The 23,034-nt window shown below is 41.5% G+C and overlaps 1 protein-coding gene across 6 annotated transcripts in view; it reads left to right on the forward strand.

Moving 5' to 3' along the window:
- Positions 1 to 23,034, forward strand: part of MYO9A (myosin IXA) — a 169,899-nt gene that overhangs the window by 119,371 nt on the left and 27,494 nt on the right. For all 6 annotated transcript variants that reach the window (XM_089671412.1, XM_089671411.1, XM_089671413.1 and 3 more), the window contains 7 exons: positions 4,099 to 4,221; positions 4,329 to 4,409; positions 5,539 to 5,649; positions 12,612 to 12,734; positions 12,949 to 13,098; positions 14,703 to 15,016; positions 15,100 to 16,854. In XM_089671412.1, the coding sequence (XP_089527538.1) occupies positions 4,099 to 4,221; positions 4,329 to 4,409; positions 5,539 to 5,649; positions 12,612 to 12,734; positions 12,949 to 13,098; positions 14,703 to 15,016; positions 15,100 to 16,854 (2,657 nt within the window). The remainder of the gene's footprint in view (positions 1 to 4,098; positions 4,222 to 4,328; positions 4,410 to 5,538; positions 5,650 to 12,611; positions 12,735 to 12,948; positions 13,099 to 14,702; positions 15,017 to 15,099; positions 16,855 to 23,034) is intronic.

Raw genomic sequence — 23,034 nt, forward strand, 5'->3', positions numbered from 1 at the left:
CCTCCTTCACTGAACAATCTCTCCAAAATGAATGAACCCTAATTCCAAAAAAAGTTGGAACACTGTGTAGAATCTACATAAAAACAGAATGCAATGATTTTCAAATCTCTTGAACATGTATTTTATTCACAATAGAAAACATATTAAATGTTCAAACTGAGGAAATGAGAGTCGGTGTTTCAGAATTAAAGATGGGCAGAGGTTCACTAAGCTCTGAAAATTGTCAGACAACTTTAGAATAATGTTCCTTGGTGTAAAATTGCAAATACTTAAAATATATCAAAACACATAATATCAAAAGATTCCGAGAATCTGGAGAAATCTCTGTGCATGAGGGACATCGCAAAATGCAGTATTGGATTCCTATGATCTTCGACCCTCAGATGACCTGCATTAAAAGCAGGCATTATTCTGTTATTGTCCTGCACTCAGGATTGTAAGCTCTTAGTGTGAATATAACCTGTGATAACACCTTAAACCAAATATATATATATATATATATATATATATATATATATATATCACACACAAATACAATAAACCACAAATAAATTAAAATAATCCAATAAAAAAATGATTAAGGGTGCTGACTTTCACAAATGTACAATCAAAAATATAAGATGATTCTGTGATGGACATTATGCATGCAGTTTGCCATGTCAGCCAAAAATGCAAGGAAAAGCTCTATCATGCAGAGAAGAAACCATGCCTGAACATGATCCAGAAAGTTGCCACTTTTTCTTGGCCAAAGCTCATTTAGAATGGTCTGTTGCAAAGTGGAAGACTGTTCTATGGTCTGATGATACAAAATTTTACATTCTTTTTAGCAACCACGGTTACCGCGTCCTCTGGACTAAAGAGGAGAGGGACCATCTGGCTTGCTATCAGCATTCAGTACAAAAGCCTGCATATCTGATGGTATGGGGGTGCATTATTGCTTTTGTAATGGGCAGCTTTCCCATCTGGAAAGGCGCCATCAGTGTTGAAAGATTTATCCAGGTTTTAGAGCATCATACAGCAGGTAAAATAGTACTGAACACATCACCATTTTTCTCAGTAAATATATTTCTAAAGGTGCTATTGACATGAAACGTTCACTACATGTCGGTAACAACCCATGCAATCCATACATACAAAGAAACCAAAACAAATATGTTCAGAAATTAAGTTATGTGTAATAAAATGGAATGATACAGGGAAAAAGTATTGAACACGCTAACTGAAATTTGTTTAATACTTCGTATAAAGTCCTTTGTTGGTAATGACAGCTTCAAGACACCACCTGTATGGAGAAACTAGTCTCATGCATTGCTCGGGCGTGATTTTGGCCCATTCTTCCACACAAAGAGAAAAAAGGTGACATGTTCAATACTTATTTTACCTGCTGTATGCTCAGGCAAGAATGGGACAACATTCCTTTCCCAAAACTCCACCAACTGGTCTCCTCAGTTCCCAGATGTTTACACAGTGTTGTTAAAAGGAGGCATGATGCTCCACTGGTAAACAGGGCATTGTCCCAACTTTTTTGAGACATTTTGCTGCAATTAATTTCAAAATTATTTTTTTTTTTTTTCTTAAAATGGTACACTCTCATTTTAAACATTTGATATGTTTTCTCTTTTCTATTTGAATAAAATGTGGGTTTATGAGATTTGCAAATCATTGCATTCTGTTTTTTTTTTAGATTTTACACAGCTTCCCAACTTTTTTGGAAATGGAGTTGTACAAGCATTCACTGACTATAGACCTTTAAAACCCTGCAGGGGCATGTGGAAAACTGCACAGCCACCTACAATGCCATTGTTGTTCAAAAAAGAAACAAGATTACCCTAGTGGAGGATTTTACACATTCCCTGCAAAACTAATAGGAACACTTCAGAAACACTTGCATAGATTACATCAATTCTACAACTTTCATAACCCACAGAAATCTTTTCGACGTACTGTAGATACATTTTGGCCTCACTTACACTTGCTTCGACTTCAACACTCAATAAAGCGCCCCGCACTTCATCATACATTTTTGATGTGTATTTGAGGCTTTTAGTGGTGCTACAATGATGCTTTGGCAATTCTTCAATTATGCTTTTTTGGTGCTTCTGCAGTGCTTCAATGATGCTTTTTTGGTGCTTCAGCAGTGCTTCAATGATGCTTTTTTGGTGCTTCAGCAGTGCTTCAATGATACTTTTTTTTTAAGCTTAACAAATGCCCTGTGTGTGTGTTGATTATCCAACTCATTAGTACCCCCATTCAGTGGTTCCCCAGCCTATTAGTACCCCTATTCAGCAGATCCCCAGCTAATTGGTACCCCTGTTCAGCAGATCCCCAGCTAATTGGTACCCCTGTTCAGCAGATCCCCAGCTTTATTAGTACCCGTGTTCAGCAGATCCCCTGGTCAGTAGTACTCCCAGCTCTGCTGATGCCCCATTCAGTAATAATCCCCCAGCTCTGCTGATCCCCCCCTACCCCCTCCCCCGTTCAATAGTAACCCTCAGCTCTGCTATCCCCAGTTCAGTAGTAACCTCCAGCTTTGCTGTTCTCCCATTCATTGGTAACCCCCAGCTCTGCGGATCCTCTGGTTTACTGATCCTCCTCACTCTCTACTCTCTGCTCACCTCCCGCTATAATGCTCCCACACTGTGCACCAAATGTAACATTGCTAGTTTCTCCTGCTGCAGTCCTCCAGCTCTGATTATCCTCTGCTGCTCATTTCTCTCTCTCCGGTCCCCGCTCACCTTCCACTATAGCATTATCATGCTGTCTGTTAGTTGCTCTGCTCCGATCACCTTCCTGCTGTTCTTCCCTGCACAACAGATGTGACATCTGCAAAGCGAAACAAAAACGAGAAGCGCATTACCGCAGTAACCAAAATTTATTAATTACAAAATGATACTCACAAACAGCGGATAAAATCAGGCATGTAAGTCCTCAGAAGGACTTGAAAGATAAGGAGCCAGCGTGAATCCCATCATGGGGGTAGACACTCATCAGAGCTCTGATGAAGAAGGGATGCCCTTCGAAATGCATCAGCTGTACTGAGTGTCTACCCCCATGATGGAATTCGCACTGGCTCCTTATCTTTCAAGTCCCTCTGAGGACTTACATGCCTGATTTTATTCGCAGTTTGTGAGTATCATTTTGTAATTAATACATTTTGGTTACTGAGGTAATGCGCAAGGTTGGTGCGCTTCTCGTTTTTGTTTTGCTTTGCAGTATTGGTCGGGCTTCCCAGCCTTGTTTGGAGCTGCACAACTCTATATGCATTGGTGGTCGATTTTTTCCAGTTCTGGTTCCATCCTTCCGCCACCCACCTGGGTCCTAGAGCACAGGAGAAGTCGTGTCTAGATGTGACATCTGCACCAGACGCTTGCTGAATATATAAACATGAACCGGAGGTGGCTGCTGCTGATGTATTTATGGTTCGCTTGTTGGTTTCCCAGTGCATCCAGGGATGTCTCATACCTGCTATACCTCCAAAAGAAGCTGCAGCTGAATGAGCCTCTCAAAAGCTGTAGGTTCTGCTAACAAGTTTTGTCTTAGACTTCTATGGAGGCTTTGGAGATGCTTTGAAGAACCAAGAAAGTGACATAGGGTATAATTCTTGAAGCAAAGCAAATGCAATGTGTTACCAGGACTGTAAGCTTACCATTTTATTTAGGGGCAGGTGCTTTGATTGGCATTCAGAGTGTTTTAAAAAGAGTGCCACATTTTAAAGCAAGTAAACAAGCCCTTAGAGAAGTGACCTTCTTTTTCCTTCTCCTTTTTTCTCCAGCTCCTAGTGTTCATTTTCTCCCTTACCTCAGTTCCTATGCTTGGTTCCCTGAACTTCTGCAGTTGAGGGGGCCAGTTATTGTTGACCAAGGAAATCACCTTGCTTGTTACATGTGTTTGGAAAGCTGCTTTTATTAGAACTTAATTGTTTATGGCAAGAACCATTTGTATCTGCATGAACAAATAATAGATAAATAAAGAATTAATGTATTGTTAATCATGACCCACTAATAAAGTATTTTCCCAGATGTTATTAATGGTCTCTAGTTTTTGGTGAGTTTGTTGCATGGACAATTAAAAAGTTTAGATTTTTTCATTAAACCCTAGCACTTGTTGGATGTGAAGTCTCTAAAGCATCTCTCTAACCTTACACTACATGATCGGATCACCAAGTCCCTGCTGCATCTGCACAAGAAGAAAAAGCCGCCAAGTATCAGTGCACAGTTTCAGGTGCAGCTCCATGTTTCTTTGATTGTCTTCCCTCTGATCATTTCATCCCACAGATTTCCCCATGCCAGTGTGTATTTTAAAACCCCTGTTCTTTGGTCCCATTTTAGGCATCTTTAAACAAGCTGATGGAAGCTTTGGGTCAAGCAGAGCCCTATTTTGTGAAATGCATTCGCTCCAATGCAGAAAAGGTAATTGATTTTAAATTGAGTTTCAGAGCTCTGATCACTGATTGCACATTAATTAGCAGCAGTAAGGAACCAATTCAAGTATGCTTTGTAAAAAGAATCTATGGAAGGAGCCCGCTTTATTCTCAGTCTAGCATTGAGCTAGTCTACCCTGCAAATATAGCTCTGTGTGTATCAGCAGTTCAGTCCTAACAATCTTTGGCTCTATGCAATAATGATTTTCTATTCTTAAATCCCAGCTTCAGGCAGAGCAACAAAAATACTGTTGTAGTGTTGTACCTGCACTGCAAGGACTACATGCAATTTTAGCTTAGGGGATAATAAAGTTTCTTATATGTACAATTAGGGTCTCAGTCTGGCGTTTGTTTCACACTTTCACTGAGTCACTGGTTGAAGTGTTACTAAACCAAGGACCCTGCATCCACTATATATAGTCTCCCACAGCACACAGTTCATGGAAGTGCAATTATTTTAGTAAATATACATTGCTAAATACCTTTTCTCATCTCATCAGCAGTTTGAGCAGTCTTGTGGCTTCTATCAGTGTCCAGCACAGCACTAGCTAAAGCTTGTAGGAAGAGTATTAATTTTCCTCAGATTGTCCTAGGAGGCTTAATGACCCCTGACCCTCTGTCTGGAGAGTGCAGATTGGCTCTATGCTGATCACATGCACTCACCGAAGGAAAAAAAAAACCCTCTTTAGCAATATACACCAAACTGAGCATGTGCATGCCTATGGTTCAGTCTGGAGATAAGTGGTGGTCGCTTGAAAAAGGGGAGGAACAGAGAAGAAAGGCTCAAACAGCCTTTTTTACACAATGCAGAGGATTAACCCCTTAGATTCCACAGTGAGTATAACAAGCATGCTTTACTGCATATACAGACTGATTTTACTGTTGTGGGTTTAGTAACACTTTAATGGTATTTTTCTGTGAACGTGGCTGAACAAAGATACAAGCCACACATTTGTCTGGCTGCAATCTTGATTATATTAGCAAAACAAATTAACAGTAACCGATAACGTATATTTGTGTACCTTTTGATAAAAACATTTGTTAATACCTCAGCTCTCTTACTGCTGGAATGTATTTATCTTTTCTGTTTTTTTTTTTTCTTTTGCTTAATTGTACAGGTGCCTTTGCGTTTCAATGATTCATTGGTGCTCAGGCAGCTTCGTTATACAGGAATGTTGGAAACAGTCCGAATTCGCCAATCTGGGTACAGCTGCAAGTATCCCTTCCAGGTTGGAGTGCAGTCTTATTTTGTACATACTGTATGAGATCTGTTATATACTCAATATGGCTAAAGGTTTTGTACCACCTAACCATCAAACTAATGTGAGCTTATTGAACCATCCTATTCCAAAACTGTGGGCGTTAATTTGAAGTTGCCCCCCCCCCCCCCTCTTTATCAGCCAAAGAGTCTCCACATTTCTGTGAAGGCTTTTTGCAAGACTTTGGGGTTTGTCTGTGGGAGCTTGTGCCCATTTATCCAAAAAAGCATTTGTGAAGTCAGGTGATGATGGATGAGAAGACCTGGTTCACAGCTGGTATTTCAGCTCATCTCAAAGGTGTTCAGTAAGGATGAGGTCAGTGCTCTGTGTAGGCAATTTCAGTTCCTCCACACTAGACTCATCAAGACATATGTTTATGGACCTGGCTGTGATTGTCATTGTGGAACAGAAAAAAAGGGCCTTTCCCAAATTGTTACAAATTGGAAGCACAGAATTGTCTGAAATGTCTTTGTATGCTACAGCATTAACTGAGCCCTTCACTGGAAACCCCTGAATGTGGTCGTTCGGAGGATATCTACGTACTTTTGCTCATATAGTGTACATTATGGATGTTTGGGAAGAAGCTATTTTTGAAATCATAGGAAACTTTTTGCTTTCTACTAGTTCTGCATTTGATGACTAGTCTGTGGATGGTACTAAAAGGAAGAACATGAGAATCACCTTTTAAATACAAACTGGATGGTTCCTTGAAAAACACATTTTTTTAAAGTGTTGTGTATGAGCAAAGGGCTTACAGAAAAACTGTTTTATTCAGTACAGAATAATGACCCTGACATGATTTATGCACTATTATTTTATTTTATTATTATTTATTATACAGGTTTTATGTATCGCCAACAGTTTGCGTAGCGCTTTACAAAATGAAGGTAGACATTACAGTTACAATACAATTTGGTACAAGAGGAAACAGAGGGCCCTGCTTGTTAGAGCTTATAATCTAAGAGGAAGGGTTGAGTGATACAAAAGTAATAGCTGTGGGCGGATGAGCTGATGGAGGAAATAAATGTCGGTTTACTAGGTAGAAGCAGGATAGACTTCTTTAAAGAGAGGTTTTCTGGAATCGTCTAAAGGTGGATAAATTAGGAGACAGCTGGACAGATTGGGGTAAGGAGTTCCATAGGATGAGAGAAGCTCTGGAGGCGAGCATGGGACGAGGTGACATGGGAACTAGAGAGCAGAAGGTCTTGGGAGGATCGAAGAGAGTGGTTTGGTTGATATGTTTAGACCAGGTTGGTGATGTAGCTGGGGGCAGAGTTGTGGATGGCTTTGTAAGATGTTGTTAGTATTTTGAATTTTATTCGTTGAGTGAGTGGAAGCCAGTGGAGGGATTGACATTATTTCAATGCAAAGGAATTTTGCATTTGATTCCCACAGCCCCTTGTAATGCCTCCTTCTGAAGTGTTTTCAAATATAAACATTTGACGCTATAACCTCTCCCACTTTACACCTGCTCAGTTTTGTTTTGTGTCCCAAGGAAAGTGGATGTGTTTTCTTCAACTCTGATTTTTTTTTTTACCTGTTCATTTAGAACTTTTTTCCATGATCTGTGGCTGTTGGTAGATTCAGCCAGATACTGAAACCCTAGAAGTCTCTCCAGTTAGCCCACGCGCATAGGTTTTTTGAGTTTGTTAATTTTACTGGTGTTCTCTCTGGGTGAGGCATGCATTTTTAAAAGTTTCTATAATCGGTCAAGAAGCGCAGGTTTTCTCACCTGTTCTTTCTTCGATGATCCTGCAGTCCATATTGACTGCCTGTTCATGTTCAATTTACCACAGGACTCTTTAAAGTGGTTGTAAAGTCTCAAGGTTTTTACCTTCATACATTCTGTGCAAGAAGGTAAAAAAAACCTTCTGTGTGTAGCAGCCCTCCCAACACTTTCTTGAGCCCCCTCTTGATCCAGCGATGTCCATGAGTGTCTCGATTCTCCGGGGACTCTCACTCCTGATTGGCTGAGACAACAGCAGGAGCCAATAGCGCTCGCTGGTGTCAATCACGTCCACTTAGCCAATCAGGATGGGGCTGAGTCATGGCTCTGTGTGCATGACTGTACACGCAGAGCAGTGGCTCAGGAATGCGCCTGCTTGGGTGCCCCCATAGCAAGCTGTTTGCTGTGGGTGCACCCGACAAGGACCAGGAGCACCGGTGGGGGAACCAAGAAGAGGAGGATCCAGGCTGCTCTGTGCAAATCCATTGCACAGAGCAGGTAAGTATAACATGTTTGTTATTTTTAAGAAAGGAAAAAAAAAACAAAAAACAAGACTTTAGTATCACTTTAACTCTGGTTAGACTCCCAGCAAAACTGGCTCAATAGTTGTATGTCCCTTGCCTAGATTTTGATGGTACAGGCTGCAAATGGCCACCTGTCACAAACATGCGGCATGCAAAAATACTTCCAACTCCTACAAATTTTATTTTGACAGCTGAATAATGGGCAAAGGTGTCACCCACTGCATTGAAACCTGTTACGGGGAGTACGCCCATGCCACTTGCAGTGCACCTCCATTTTAGTCTAGTCTGTGTTTACTTGGCTGATTTTATACAGCACAGCTGTGACAGAAGGTGGAGAAGGCACCATTGACTGCAGAAGTTATTCTCACAATACCTGCCCTCATGAACCAAGCATCTGTGATGCCTTTTGGCTTGGATACAAAGGGCACAATACCTGGGATGCCAGACTGGCAGCTTTGGAAGTGCCACACAAAAGCTGAGGTGCCATGAATGCAACAAATGTAGGACCTCTGAATTGGGCTACTGTGACTGAGAGATGGGCATGTGTTACTGTACACACCATAGCCGTGTAGAACACTGCGAGAAACATGCACCAGAGTCTTATGGAGGCTGCAGGAATGTTAGAACTTGTTACTTTGAATGTTAGTGTTACCAGGTGCTCACCAATGTGTCTTCCTCTGCTCTGGACTCTCTTGTGGGCTATTCCCTTCTGTGGGTGCTGACTGCATCTTCTTCTCACTCATGGCCCTGTCACCCAGTGGACGGCTGCCCCGAGGTTTACCTTCAGTGTACCGCTGAATTCAATATCCTCTGCAAGCAGCTATCTTTGTGTTTGAGGGTAGGAACCCAGCTTTCCTGGATACAGCAACTACAATTGGGTGTAGTAAGTAGCATCCAAAGGTTGCGTTTCACCTTTCCGTACATCAGCAAAGTCAAATGGAATTTTAAGGAATTGCTGTTCAAGAGGATTATTGTTGCTTCCAAACTGAAAAGTTTCGAGGTTTTAATTCAAACCTGTTTACACTTCCATACCTCCCCAGCCCTGAACTCAATGGAGTTACAGAGGCAAATAGACTGTGCACTCTGCAAGTGCAGTTGCACTCCTTATCCCCGAAGCTTAGTAAATGTGGTAAATCCCTGCTGATTTTCATCATCTTATCAAGTCCAAGTCAAATGCTTTTTTTTTTTTTTTTCCTAGCTTCTGATTGGGTATTCTTTAAAAATCAAAAGCTTTGACATGTTGATATTTACTAAGAAAAGAATTCAACTGCACTTGCAAAATGCACAGTCTATTTCCCTTTAGTAAATCAGTACCAATGGTTCAATCCAACTGCATAGCATGCGTCTGCTGGTTTTATGGTATCTGTTCGCTCAGTTCCACTCCAGAACATGTGTGCAATGAAACATTTTGATGGTGTGGGTCAAATCCAGTCTTTCTCTGGACCAGGTGATCCACTTATATTCTGAAACCCAGATGTCCCTGTCATGGTGGTGTTTGTCCTCGACGTTGTCAGGAGGCAGGTTTTCTGCTTCCCTACATTGGAGGATTGTTACAACCAACCGTAGTCCTCTCTGTTGGGACAGAGTTCTGGATCATCTGTCCATTCATGGTTGTTGGTTTCGGTTAGAATTAGAGCTTCCAATTGGCATCCTAGAACAGTTCACCAGCCATTATTTCACTGGACCTCCCTTCTGACTAATCATATGGTCCAAGTTCAGTCTGACAATGCCACAACTATGGCTTACATCAAGCATCAGGGGAAGCACCAGAAGTGTTGCAGCTGTGACAGAGAGAATCTATCCTGTCCTGTGCAAAGTATCATGTTCCAGTGATTTTCATGGTACACTTTCCCTTGGTGGAAATTTGGCAGGCAGATTTTCTCAGCAGACATTATCTGGACTTTAGGGAATGGTCTGTGCATCTGCAGGTGTTCCCAGGACATAAGTCTGCGTTGTGCTCACAGGATGTGAATTTAATAGCATCTTTGTTCAACAAGAAGCTGGTTAGATTTGTTTTCAAGATGCAGGATCAGACGACAGATGCATCAGAGGGTTATAGGCTCTAGAGGACTATGTGTATAGCAACAATTTCACTGGCAGTATAACCCTGAGGTCCACAGAGGTCCCCATACCTGTTTTCCCTGGTTTATTGGAGCCACTTGCCATCACAGAGGAAGGAGTTATACACTGCTCAAACAAATTAAAGGAACAATTTTTAATCGGAGTATAGCATCAAGTTACTCCTGGGATATTGATCTGGTCAGTTTAGTAGCAGAGGGGGTTGTTAATCAGTTTCAGCTGCTTTGGTGTTAATGAAATTAACAACAGGTGCACTAGATGGGCAACAATGAAATGTCCCCAAAACAGGAATGGTTTTACAGGTGGAGGCCACTGACATTTTTTTCCTTACTCATCTTTTCTGACTTTTTTTCACTAGTTTTGCATTTGGCTAGGGTCAGTGTCACTACTGGTAGCATGAGGCTGTACCTGGACCCTACAGAGGTTGCACAGGCAGTCCAACTCCTCCAGGATGGCACATCAATATATGCCATTGCCAAAAGGTTTGCTTTGTCTCCCAGCACAGTCTCAAGAGCATGGAGGAGATTTCAGGTGACGGGCAGTTACTCTAGGAGTGCTGGACAGGGCCATAGAAGGTCCTTAACCCATCAGTAGGACCAGTATCTGCTCCTTTGTGCAAGGAGGAACAGGCTGAGCACTGCCAGAGCCCTACAAAATTACCTCCAGCAGGCCACTGGTGTGAATGTCTGTGACCAAACAATCAGAAACAGACTTCATGAGGGTGGCCTGAGGGCCCGACACCCTCTAGTGGTCCCTGTGCTCACTGCCCGTCACCACAGAGCTCAATTAGTATTTACCATTTAACACCAGAATTGGCAGGTCCGCCACTGGTGCCCTGTGCTTTTCACAGATGAGAACAGGTTCATCCTGAGCACATGTGCCAGATGTAAAAATGTCTGGAGAAGCCTTGGAGAACGTTATGCTGCCTATAAAATTTTTCAGCATGACCGTTTTGGTGATGGATCAGAGATGGTCTGCGGAGGCATATCCATGGAGGGACACAGACGTCTACAGGCTAGACAATGGCACCCTGACTGCCATTAGGTATCGGGATGAAATCCTTGGACCCATTGTCAGACCCTACGCTAGTGCAGGGGGTCCTGGGTTCCTCCTGGTGCACGACAATGCCCGGCCTCATGTAGCAAGAGTATGCAGACAGTTCCTGGAGGATGAAGAAAATGATACCACTGAATTGCCCCCACGCTCGCCTGACCTAAGTACAATAGAACACTTCTGGGATATCATGTTTTGGTCCATCCAACGCCGTCAGGTTACACCTCAGACAGTCCAGGAGCTCAGTGATGCCCTGGTCCAGATATGGGAGGAAATGCCCCAAGACACCATCCATCATCTCATTAGGAGCATGCCCTGACGTTGTCATGCATGCATTCAAGCACGTGGGGGCCATACAAACTACTGAGTACCATTTTGAGTTGCTGAAATGAAATTTCAGCAAAATGGACTAGCCTGCTCTATCATTTTTTCACTTTGGTTTTCAGGCTTTCTTTGAATTCAGTCCTCTGTAGGTTGATCATTTTAATTTCCATCAAATGATGGGGCATCCTTATGTTCCTAACACATTACCCAGTCCATATCAGTATAGATATCCAGCATGATATTTTCCCCATCAAGATCTGATGTGTTTCCAAAGTGTTCCTTTAATTTTTTTTGAGCAGTGTATTTCAGCACAAAATCCAGACATTCTCACAACTATTTTTGTGTGCTCTTTAGAAATTCTGCCTTGTAGCAAAAATATCCTAACTGCATTAATTCCTGCTTCAAGGTGTATACTACTGTAAAGTCATCAATGGGGCCTTCTCCACATTAAAACTGTATTTCTGAATTAGGACAGTGGTTGACTTAGAAACGAAATAAGGATGTGTTTGATATCTCTATAATAGTCCTAGGATAATAATACTCTATATGTTACTACTACTACGTCCCCACCTTTGTCTTTTCATCCATGATAAATCAGGAACACCTTGTAGGTATACAGCCACTCCAACCCGTTTTACTCTGAATCTGGAGGTGCTGTGAAAAACGTAAGACTAGGTTACCACCTAAGCTTTTTGCAATGCATTTTACAGAAACGTACTACAGTCCATTTAACATGATTTCCAATGAGTGAAGCTCACATCTGTGCATTTTCAACTGGTGAGGTTTTTGGAAAGGGTCAAGGACTATTTAAATTGAAAAACGGTGCATTTTGGTTCAATATACTTCGATGGAGATGCTGCAGAAACATATGTAGTGTGTTTTTTATGTGTTTTGCATTTTTTATCTTCAGCAACAAGTTGGCCAAAAAAAACACAACGCATAAAAAAAGCACCAAAAACACTTGCAAAAATGCACTGCAGAAATGGATCAAATGCAAGCTGCATAGGTGTGAACGTAGCCTTATGCTTTTTTTTTTTTTATTTTTTTACATCAGTCTCAAAAACTGCTACGATCTTGCAATGGGTGTGTTTAGGTACAGTTGTCCTGTATTGCAAGCAGTGGAGGTAGTTTATTTATGACATAAACAAAACCTGTTGGAACACTTACTGTATGTGCTTACTGTTTGTTTTTTACTAGCTATTGACAATTCTTACTGTATTCCCTAGGACTTTGTAAATCAGTTCTCAGTATTGTTGCCAAGAAATGTTACACCTACCCGCCAGTGTATCCAGGAATTCTTCTGGAGAATTGGTCATAGCCCTGAGCTATATCAAGTTGGGAAGACCATGGTAAGGAATGACTTGTCCCTTTTTGAATTGCTATCATATGCAGTTTGTAATGAATGTATTTTACATAATTTTATGCAGTATTCCAAATGATCATGAATATTTCATAGGGATCATTTAGTGGGCTAACAAATGACCATTACATATTTTACCTGCTTGACAGCAAATGTAGGGTAATCTAGTATTGTCTTTTGCTCATTGTTTTTTGCTTTTTCAGGTTTTTCTAAAAGAACAGGAACGTCAGTGCCTTCGAGACAAGTTACATCAGACAGTATTACAGAGAATTGTTCTTCTCCAGCGCTGGATTAGGTCAAGGTTACAGCGCATGAGATTCTTGCACCTTAAAGATGCAGCCATCATCATCCAGGTATTAAAAGTGTTTTTTCACTGTCTTCAGCTAGATGCCCAGGAGTCTTAAAATGGAAGAGGACCTCCCCACCGTCTAAAAAGGACCTATATAAATACAACCATGATGTTTATTATATGTAAAGCTATGCTTAATAATTCAGTCACCAATTTTCTTTCAGTGCTCTGAAAGAACGGCACGGGTATGCTATTCCTTCAGAGTAAATTTCTCCTAAACGGTGCACGTTTACGAGATATTGATTTTACCTACAGGTAAGCTTTATTTTAAGTTTACCTGTAGGTAAGAACTAACAAAGTGGCTCTACTGCCACTTTAACCTACTGGGCACTTTCACTCCCTTCCTGTCCAGGACAATTTTCAGCTTTCAGTGATGTTGCACTAGTGACTATTGTGCGGTCATGCAACACTATACCCAAATTAAATTTTTTGAGACACATAGAGCTTTCTTTTGGTGTTATTTAATCACTACTTTAGCTTTTTACTTTTTGGAAAAAAAAAAAGACCAAAAAGTTTGATAAAAAAATTTGCAAACAGGTAATTTTTCTTCTTCACTGATGTGCGCTGATGAGGCTGCACTGATGGGCACTGATAGGTGCTGATGAGGCTGCACTGATAGGCAGCACTGATGGGCACTGTTGGGACGGCACTGATGGACACTGTTGGGGCAGCACTGATGGACACTGTTGGGGCGGCACTGATGTCCTCTGATGTGTACATACAGTTGCCAGTTACAGGCTCTCCTCTCTCCTTATGCTGTGACAGCGTGAGGAAAGTGCAGCCGATAACCGGCAAGTATATTTACATTGTGTGTCATTGGATACAGCTGATTACGTGGTAAAAGGGTGCTGTGATTGGCCCTTTTACCATGTCATGTGATCAGCTAAGTCCAAAGGACACAGCAATCACAGAGCTCGCTGGGTGCGCCAGGGGGCACGCAGTGGGTGCAGTTCTGGAGGACGTCATATGATGCTCTCCCAGAACTAGATGACTGTGCTGTAGCTGTCATTCGGATATAGCCCATTTGTCAAGTGGTTAAGCTAAGTTTGGTATTGTTTGGTGGGGGGTTACAGAATCTTCCCCTTTCCATCCCTCTACTCCTCTACCCCCACCCTCTTATACTCTATTTATTTTTTTCCCCATTTTCCCCTTTACTTTCCCCTCTATCTCTCATTTCAACTGTTTTCTTTCTGCGTTTACAAGCTTGTGATTCAGGTTACAGTAGATATTCATCACCTACTTATTGTGAGATTCATTATTGGTGTGTATATATAAGACATTACACTTCTTATGTTACCACGTGGAATATGTCGCTGACGATTACCCATATCCAGGATGTTGCTCTGCTCCACTAGTTTCTTCTGCTTTTAGAACTGATGACAAATGTTTACTAATGCATGATATTTGATTTTCATGTGTAAGTACTGTCATGCCTTATAATATGTATGATGTCCTTTAATACACTTTATTGCATGCTGTACCAGAATGTGCATTTATATCTTTTGAAAATTTTCATTACATAGAAAGTTAAAAAAAAAAAAAAGTTTGTTTTCACTATGTACTGGTCTTGTTTTAATGAGCTGATAAGTAAAACCTGTTATTTTACAGAGATGCTGGAGATGTTACAAGATGCGGTGGAATGCAGAGGAACTGCCAGTCAAGATCAACTCCTTTTTCCAGGCAGCTTGCATCATTCAGTCTTGGTGGAGAGGGCATAGGGCAAGACAAACCTATGTACAGATGAAAGCTTCATCCATTACTATACAGAGATCCTGGCGAGATCATTCTTTCCGTAAACAAAAAGCAGCAATATGCATCCAAGCATCTTGGAGGTGCTTTGTTCAAAGAAAACTGTACCAACATAAACGAAAACACATTATCACTTTGCAAGCAGCATGCCGAGGCTTTATAGCCCGACGCAGGTATTTTGATATACTTTCTATAGACTTTAGTTTTACAGCAATGTGGGATTGAGTATGTATATTCATGGCAGTTAATTTTACAGGTTACAGTTACTGAAGCAAAAAATGCCAAACTACTTCCAGCCAGAACTCTCCTTGGGAGATCATGATAATGGAGGATCCAAGACTCCGCCTCTAACTCCTGATACTGACATTAGCCACTGGGAAGACTCCTCTGAACAGACACAGCCAGATCTTCCAAGTCCAGCATCAGTACTCTCTGAAAAAAGTTTATGTGGTGAGGTGCACATCAGAGAGAGGCCAAAATCATTGGAAAATTCTAATCAGAGGAAAGTGGTTCGTGCCAAGAGGGAAAGCCGTCGCATGAGAGAACTTGAACAGGCCCAGTTCAGCCTTGAATTATTGAAAGTGCGAAGTGGTGGTGTCTCTCCTTCAGAGGAAAGGCGCTGGTCTGCCGAAATAATTTTAGATAAACACCCAGACACTCCTGAAAGTGAGGGATCCCTTGGCAGTTTCGAACATATTAGCTGTGAGGAGAATCAACAACCATTAGAGGAACATGTAGCAGATACAGTATCTAATGATCAACTTCCAAGTTCTCCTTCTCATAGACTTGCAGATACTGTCAGTGACACATCCCAAAACCTTCTCACCAATGACTTGCCTGCAACTTTAATGCCTGATCCAATGTATTCTCAGTCATTTGGATCTTCTAGCTCCCCAACTAAAGGAACATCTCGCCCTCCTGTGCATGACACCCAAAATACTACCAGTAATGATTCTATGAGCCACTCCAGCAATGCACTAAGTGCTAGCATTCCTAACCAAATAAGCTCTCCCACTAAGAGGGAACCTTTAATATCACACTCCAATGGCCCACAGAGTTTTCCTGCCTTTGGGTCACATTGCTCTCAGTCTAATGGCATTCCTTGCACACTTTCAAATGAAAACTTAAGGACAATGAAACAAGAAAATGTTTCATCCAATGGACCTGTGGACTTTAGTTTTCAGACTATTTTAACCAATCCTCCAGCCGCCGAGGAACCTGCCTCACCTTTACAAACTCCATTTGCACCACAGACGGCCTTCTCTGAAAGCCAAAAGGATCCAGTTTCTCATCACTCTTCATCTTCTTCCAGTGCTGTTGATATAGCTTGGGGGTCTGTCTCCACCTGGAGACAAAAGTCTCCTAGTGGTGAGCTATCCGAAAGTGCACCTGCCAAGGCGTCCGTCCCTGTTCCTTACAAGTCACATGTTCGTGAGCCTCCCCTTTCTAGCAGCCTCCCTACCTTTTATGTTCCAAACCAGGAATTGTCTAAAGATCAGGAGCAAAGTGATAATGCGTCGGTTCCATCTGACTTTGTCCTGCAACGACTTCAGAAGCTCAGTAAAGAAAAGGAAGAGTTACAGAAGCAGCTGCAGCAGGAAAAAGAAAAACTTATGATGCAGCAGATTCGTAAAGAAAACCAAGAGCTAGAAAGACAGCGTAGATTGAAAGAACAGCAGGGACATGTCAAAGAACCTGACCAATCTCTGCAGATGCCTAAGAAAGACTCTAACAAGCAGTCGGATAGGCCACAATCTCTTCTATTGCAGAGCCTGCAAAGGAAAAGCCACCCTATCCGAACAGAGATTAAAGGACTGACTGTTAAAGGGAATACAGGCTTGCACCATGACCGTCCAGCTAGCATGTTCCTTGAACAAAGGGAGCTGCGTGAAGCCCCCAAAGGGGATGTCTCTGGTGACAAAGGAAATGCAGGGAAGCGTCCCTGGCTGCACAGCGCTGTGAATTCCAGCATCTTTTTCACTCCCAAAGGGAATGTTAGTAGCGATTCAGAGTAAGTTTACTGGAATTAAAATTATTTTCATAGTAGTTTTTCTTCATTATCTTTGTCACTTGTCATTTTGTGAGCAGTAAATTGAGCTATACAGTTTTGAAATCAATATCAGGTTAATTCTCCAGATACGCAAGTGAAGAAAACACTACGGTGTTCTCAATTCTTTTTGTAGTAGCTTTGTTGTTAATAGGTGCAAGATGATTAGGCACATAAATGAGAAAAATATATTGGGAACAGTTTGAAATTCATTTAACATGTAGATTATAAGCTATTATAAATTAAAGTGTATATTTATCAATGATTCACTAGTGAATTCCACCCAGTAAAAATTAGCTGAATTCACCCAAGTAAGACTCGACAGACTTTTTTGTCCAAGATTTGTCTCATATATTTTACATTCTTTGGGCAAATCTTGTTAGTACAGTTAGACGAATATTGATGGTGCAATAGCAGCTATTTTTCAACAATGGATGAATCTTTGTGCGGTGAATCTTGTTAAATGACAGAAGTATTTGTTCATTTCCTGACACACTTTCCATGGAGCTAAAGAGTTAATGTCATTTTTTTTTAAAGAAAGCAAGAAATGCAGTAAAGTGTCCTCCCTGCCTCAGCCAACCAGCTTGCCTCGCAGAGCATTCAGGCTGATATCCCCAGCCCTTATGCTATGCTAATACCAGCTCACATGGCCATGCCCTTCAGCACTGGTGAGGTGTGGAGGGTGGTGCTTTGCTTCCCTCAAAAGAATTATTGCTCAGTGCTGACCCCAGCACAGGCCTCTCTCTTAAGCACACCTATGCCCAGGAGGAAGAGCGGGTGCCAACAAGAGGGGCTCATGATCAGCTACCGGCCCACCTCTGTGGGGGACAAATAGGTGGTCTGAACTTTTTTGGACCCTTAACCAATCCACAGGTGCCTACCTGCAAGAGATACATGTAAATAATACACATCACACAAGAAATTACTGCCTAAAGATTTGATGATTTCAGGTCAGAGTTGAGGGAGTAACTAGAGGGGTAAAAGGAATATAAAGTATTTTCTTTTGTGTGGTGTGTGTTTCTCTACATTTTGTTTCTTAACCGTAACCAGCCGTTGACCCAAGGGACCCATAAAACCAGTTCACCAGGGAGGGAACAACCACCTACCTGCTTCCCTATAGTGGGACAGATAGGTAGAAAATGAATCCTCTCTTGCTTGACACTAACTCCTGGGAACTAGGTATGCTGAATAGTACAGCCTGCTTGTCTGGCATGTTATGCTGGTTAGTTCAGAAAAGGGTAGACAGTCTGGTTTTCTTTTTCTTTTTTAACAGTAAAAAAATAACCATATAAAGTATTTAAAACACAGATTCAGAGCTCTCCTCAAAGTGAAAATTCACAGCTGCAAAGAAAATGAGCACTTTAAAATTCACAATGAGATAATTTTAATATTTTGCAAGGTAATGAATGGGTGAATGTTGGGATAGTTTCCAAACTAATCAAAATTAGATAGAATGAGTAGTACACTAAAGCACTTTCCAATTGGCGAACAGGTGTTGGGCGAATCCTGTCTAGTAAAATTTTTATCAGAGAGATTTTTTTTTTTTCGGTTTTTACTTGTTCAGAAACATGTGCAAACCACAACCACTGTAATATCTAGAGGATATGTGGAAAATCAAATCCAAGAACTAGGTAAATATTTGGTGAATTTCTTGTGGAATTATTGATAAATCCATACTCTAGTGTAATGAGTTGTCCTAAAATGAAGAAACATACTTTCAGAAGATGATTATTTTTAGTTAGCCATCATGCAGATACACTGTAAAATGCAAAAGGTGATATTCTACGCTGGGTCATCTCTCAGCAGATAAAGAGAAAAAAATCTTACGTTTATCAACTTTTGATTTATTTTCCACTGGTTGTGTTAGCCTATTGTATGGTTTCTGTGTTACTATTATTATTATTGTACAGGATTTTTTTTCCATATATATTTTTAAATGTGTTACATTTTCCAGTACTAAACAAAGAAAGGAACAACCTAGTACATAAATACTTCACATGTACTTAAATTCCATTTTACATCACCTTACCGCCTACTCACACCCTCCGTTTACCCTAGTCCGCATACTATAACCCAGTTTCCGTTTTCTCTCATAGTTGTCTGTCTATATCCATATCTCTTCTCTCACACACCCACTCTCTCTTTTGGGTACTCTGTTGAGCCCTCTCTAGATTTCCCCCTAGACTCCGACCAACTCCAGATATCTTTTAGATGTTTTAAAATTTAACCAACTGCTCCACGGTTTTTATATTTTTTTGTTTTATCCTCCTCTGTGTGATATAGCTCTTCCATCTTATAAATATTTATTCAATCATTTATTCATGGTGGCTCTAGAGCTTGCCAGAACTTGCGAATCAAGCCCTTAGCTGCACTAATTAGATGCTATAGTACCCTATTTTTATGCAGTTTCACTGAAAGCTCAAGATTATAAAATAAGCACGTCCACGGGTCCCTCTGTACAGTAACCCCACTTATTTCCTGAATATACTGGGTTATTCCTGTCCAGTAATCCTGTATTTTTGGGCAATCCCACCATATATGTGCCATTATTCCATTTTCCCCACAACATCTCCAACACAGCGGTGATACCTCTACTTGTTGTGTATATGCCATACTCGGTGTAATATACCATCTCGCCAAACCTTTTTATTTCATTTCAACTGTGCTCATGTTTATCACCTTGTGTGTTACATTAAATATTTTATTCCTTTGTTGCTCATTCAATTCTGTTCCAAGTTCATTTGCCCATTTTTCCCAGAACTGGGGAGGATCAGCTTCTTCCATATCCATAAGGATCTTATAAATCCTAGAAGTGGATTGTTTTGGACCTGTAGTTACATTCAACAAGTTTTCAAATGGATACTGAACTTCCAGTGTCATCAGTGGTTGTGGGAGCATTGAAACAAAATGAACTAATTGACCATACCACCACTCATCTAATGTAAATAATAAATCTTTTTTCCTCTTGAAATCTAAAAAGTGTGCAATTTCCCTTCATTCAAAATATCCTTCAATTGTGCATTTTTATCTTTTAATCCATTTCCCTGAGGTATTATCCTTCCCTGGGGGGAAATACTCTGTTCCCACCACGGGAGTCAATACTGAATTATATTTCCATCCTTTTTGCTTAAACATTCTATCCCAAACACTTAAAACGTTCTTTGTCAATGGGCTAGTATTCACATCCAATGTGTGAAATTTATGTGGAATCCAAACAATCTTCTCTAAGTGTGCCTTACTTAAAATCCCTTCCATGTTAACCCAACCTTTCCTATGTGACTTGAATGTCCAGTCTACTATTTGTGATAATAACACCGCTACATATTTCCTAACATTAGGCAAAACCAATCCCCCTTTCCCATTTGCCCTAGATAATTTTCATTTTCTACCCCCCCCTCTCTCCACGTCCTGATGATGCATCCAGCTGAGGATCCAGACACAAATTTAAATCTCCTGCCACAATCAGGGTACCCTTTTTAAATTCAAGAAGTTTTCTTAAGACACCCTCCAGAAATGTTACTGGGTTTTTATTTGGACAGTAGATATTAACTAATGTGTATTCAAATCCTTGTAATTTTCCCGTCAGGAAGAGAAACTGACCCTCGGGGTCCTCTATTCTCCCCTCCAGGGTGAAACATGTTTTTGAAAACCCTACTTACTCCTTTAGCCTTTTTGGATTGGAGAATCCGCATAATACCACCTTGGATAATACTTCAAATATAACTTGACGTTTGTATCATGAGTTATATCTGTCTCTTGAAGAAACAGTACATCTATGGAGTGTTGGTGGATTTCCCTCATTATCTTGTGTCTTTTTGTCGGAGAGTTTAACAATTCCAATTATTAGTCATAAATTTTTAGGATTATTTCTACTGTTCACTACACTACCTAATTTCCTGTCAAAGGAAGACCGATATGGACGTTCTCCCTTCCCCCCGTTTCCCTCCCTACCCACCTCTGTTCTCCCACCCACCACCCTACTTCCCACCCTCCCTTTCCCCTTCTTTTCTTACCCCTAAGACACTCTTGGCATACAAATTGCCCTGGAATCTGTCGTGGATTGTTCCCACTCACGATTGCTACTTTGGGGTGAGACTTAAAACAATCACACCCCCTCCAATCCCTAGCACGTGTAATCAGTCAGATTGGAGTTTGGCAGCATGCTTGACCTCCAGGCCACCCACCAGATCCATGTCTTCTCAACCCCTCCCTCCCGAGATCTCACGGGATTGGATGGGACTGAGGGCGAAGGAGTCATAGTGCAGCGGGCCGAGGACCAGGCAAAAATGAGAGGGGTGGAAAGAGAAGAAGAAAAAAAAAAAAAAAAGAACACCCCCTCTCTCTAAACTTCCCACACACCACACCTCCTTGCTTCTTCCTAAGTACCCACTGCCAATTCCCTGACCCCTGCCCTCCACGCTCCTTAAACTCCTCTGACCACCCTTCAATGTCTATTTTCTATAAGTCTAATTTCTCACAAAAGTCACTGAGATCTTCTGGGAACTTCAGTCTTGTGATTTTCCGTCTTTCCATCTGATCAAGCATGCTGGAAAGCCCCAGTTATATCGAACTTTTTTCTTTCTCATGTGCACCAACAGCGGTTTCAGAGCTTTTCTTCTAGCCAGTGTCTCTGGAGCAATATCAGCAAAAATATGCAACTTTGTTTCCTCATATTTTATTTCGGTAGTGTCATGCAGGCTTTTCCATATTCTCTCTCTATCTTCATAGTAATGTAATTGAACTATTACGACTCTGGGGCTTTCCGCCAGCATTTCTCTTGGCCGTCTAATCCTATGTACTTTCTCAATTTTCAGTGTTTCTGTCGCTGGTTTTCTCATTATTGGGTTACACACTCTTTTTCTCCCCTAAATCCTCTTGCTGTTCTCCTGGTAGACCCCGGATCCTTAAATTCTTTCTTCTGTCACAGTTCTCCTGATCTTCCAGTTTAAATGAATGCTTTCTCTGTTCTCTATACATCTCCTTCATCTGCGTTTCTAGTTTATTTATTAGTTGAATGTGTGCCTCCATTCTCCCCTCTACTTCTTTCACTCGCGTTTAGTTTCTGACCCAAATCGTTGCGTAATACCCCCATCTCATTTTTGAAAGGCATTTCCAATTTTGCATCAGTTTTTGTTGGTATTTGGGACATGGCTCCTTGCTGTTCCGTGATTCTTTGTTCCATGACACTGTCCAAACTTATTGAATCGTTAGTCTGGTTCCCTTCCCAGGACCCAGATGACAATCTAGATTGGTCTCCATTAAAGTTTCCAGCTCCTTCTTGTTGTCTTTCCTGATTTTGATTCTCCGGACTTTTCTCCTGGAGGGACAAATATTTTTTGATTGTAGTGGCCTTCGCATTCAGTTTGGGGGTTTTTGATCCCCCACCTTTAGCTGATTTGCCCTTCATTCCTGGTTCAACTCTCCTGTTACTTTGCTGTTATCTCATCTTCCAATACCTGTCACACAGGTAATCACCTGCGCGTCCTTGCACTGGAGTTTCTGTTATAATGCAATAGAATCGTCCCCAGGAAAAAGGCCTTTTTTCTTTTTACTTCTAATGAAGTTTGCCACTCCTGTTCTATTACTTTGGGGGCCAAAGTAAGTTGAGCAGTTCTGCCAACCCAAAAGAACTAGTAGGACCTGAGAGAACCCCCCCACAGTATAGTCCTATGTCGCCCCCAGTGTTCAGGTAAGTTTGACTTTGATACATATGCATCAGATAGAACAAAAAGTTAAATGTCCTGCCGTTACCCACGCCAACTCACGCTCTCCCTTTTGTACTGACCATTCAGTACCAATCAGACCCTGTTCGCTCTTCGGCCATGGCCTCCACGTTGAACTTCCGAACACACCTGTGGGGGGACTCTATGCATAAGTGATGGTCTGTGGGGTCCCTAGGTCTCCTGAGGTTGGTATCTCAGCACTGGAGGGGTCCTTCCGTAGTCTTGTTTCTGTTTCCTGCATTCCTGCTCTCCTGGACCTTTGGGACTTCCCTGTGGACTGGGAAGTTCTGTGTTACCTGGGCTCTCCTAGCCACAGCAAACCGCTCCCAGCCCACCGAGGACTCAGATCCCCTACACTCCTTGTGGCTGCTGCTGATCACAAACCGTTCTGGGGACCTGACTCCGCAAGGGTCCTCCACCC

The sequence above is a fragment of the Staurois parvus genome, unplaced genomic scaffold (assembly GCF_062004578.1).
Source record: "Staurois parvus isolate SC_StPar_1 unplaced genomic scaffold, SC_StPar_1.0 ptg000105l, whole genome shotgun sequence".
Lineage (NCBI taxonomy): Eukaryota > Metazoa > Chordata > Amphibia > Anura > Ranidae > Staurois > Staurois parvus.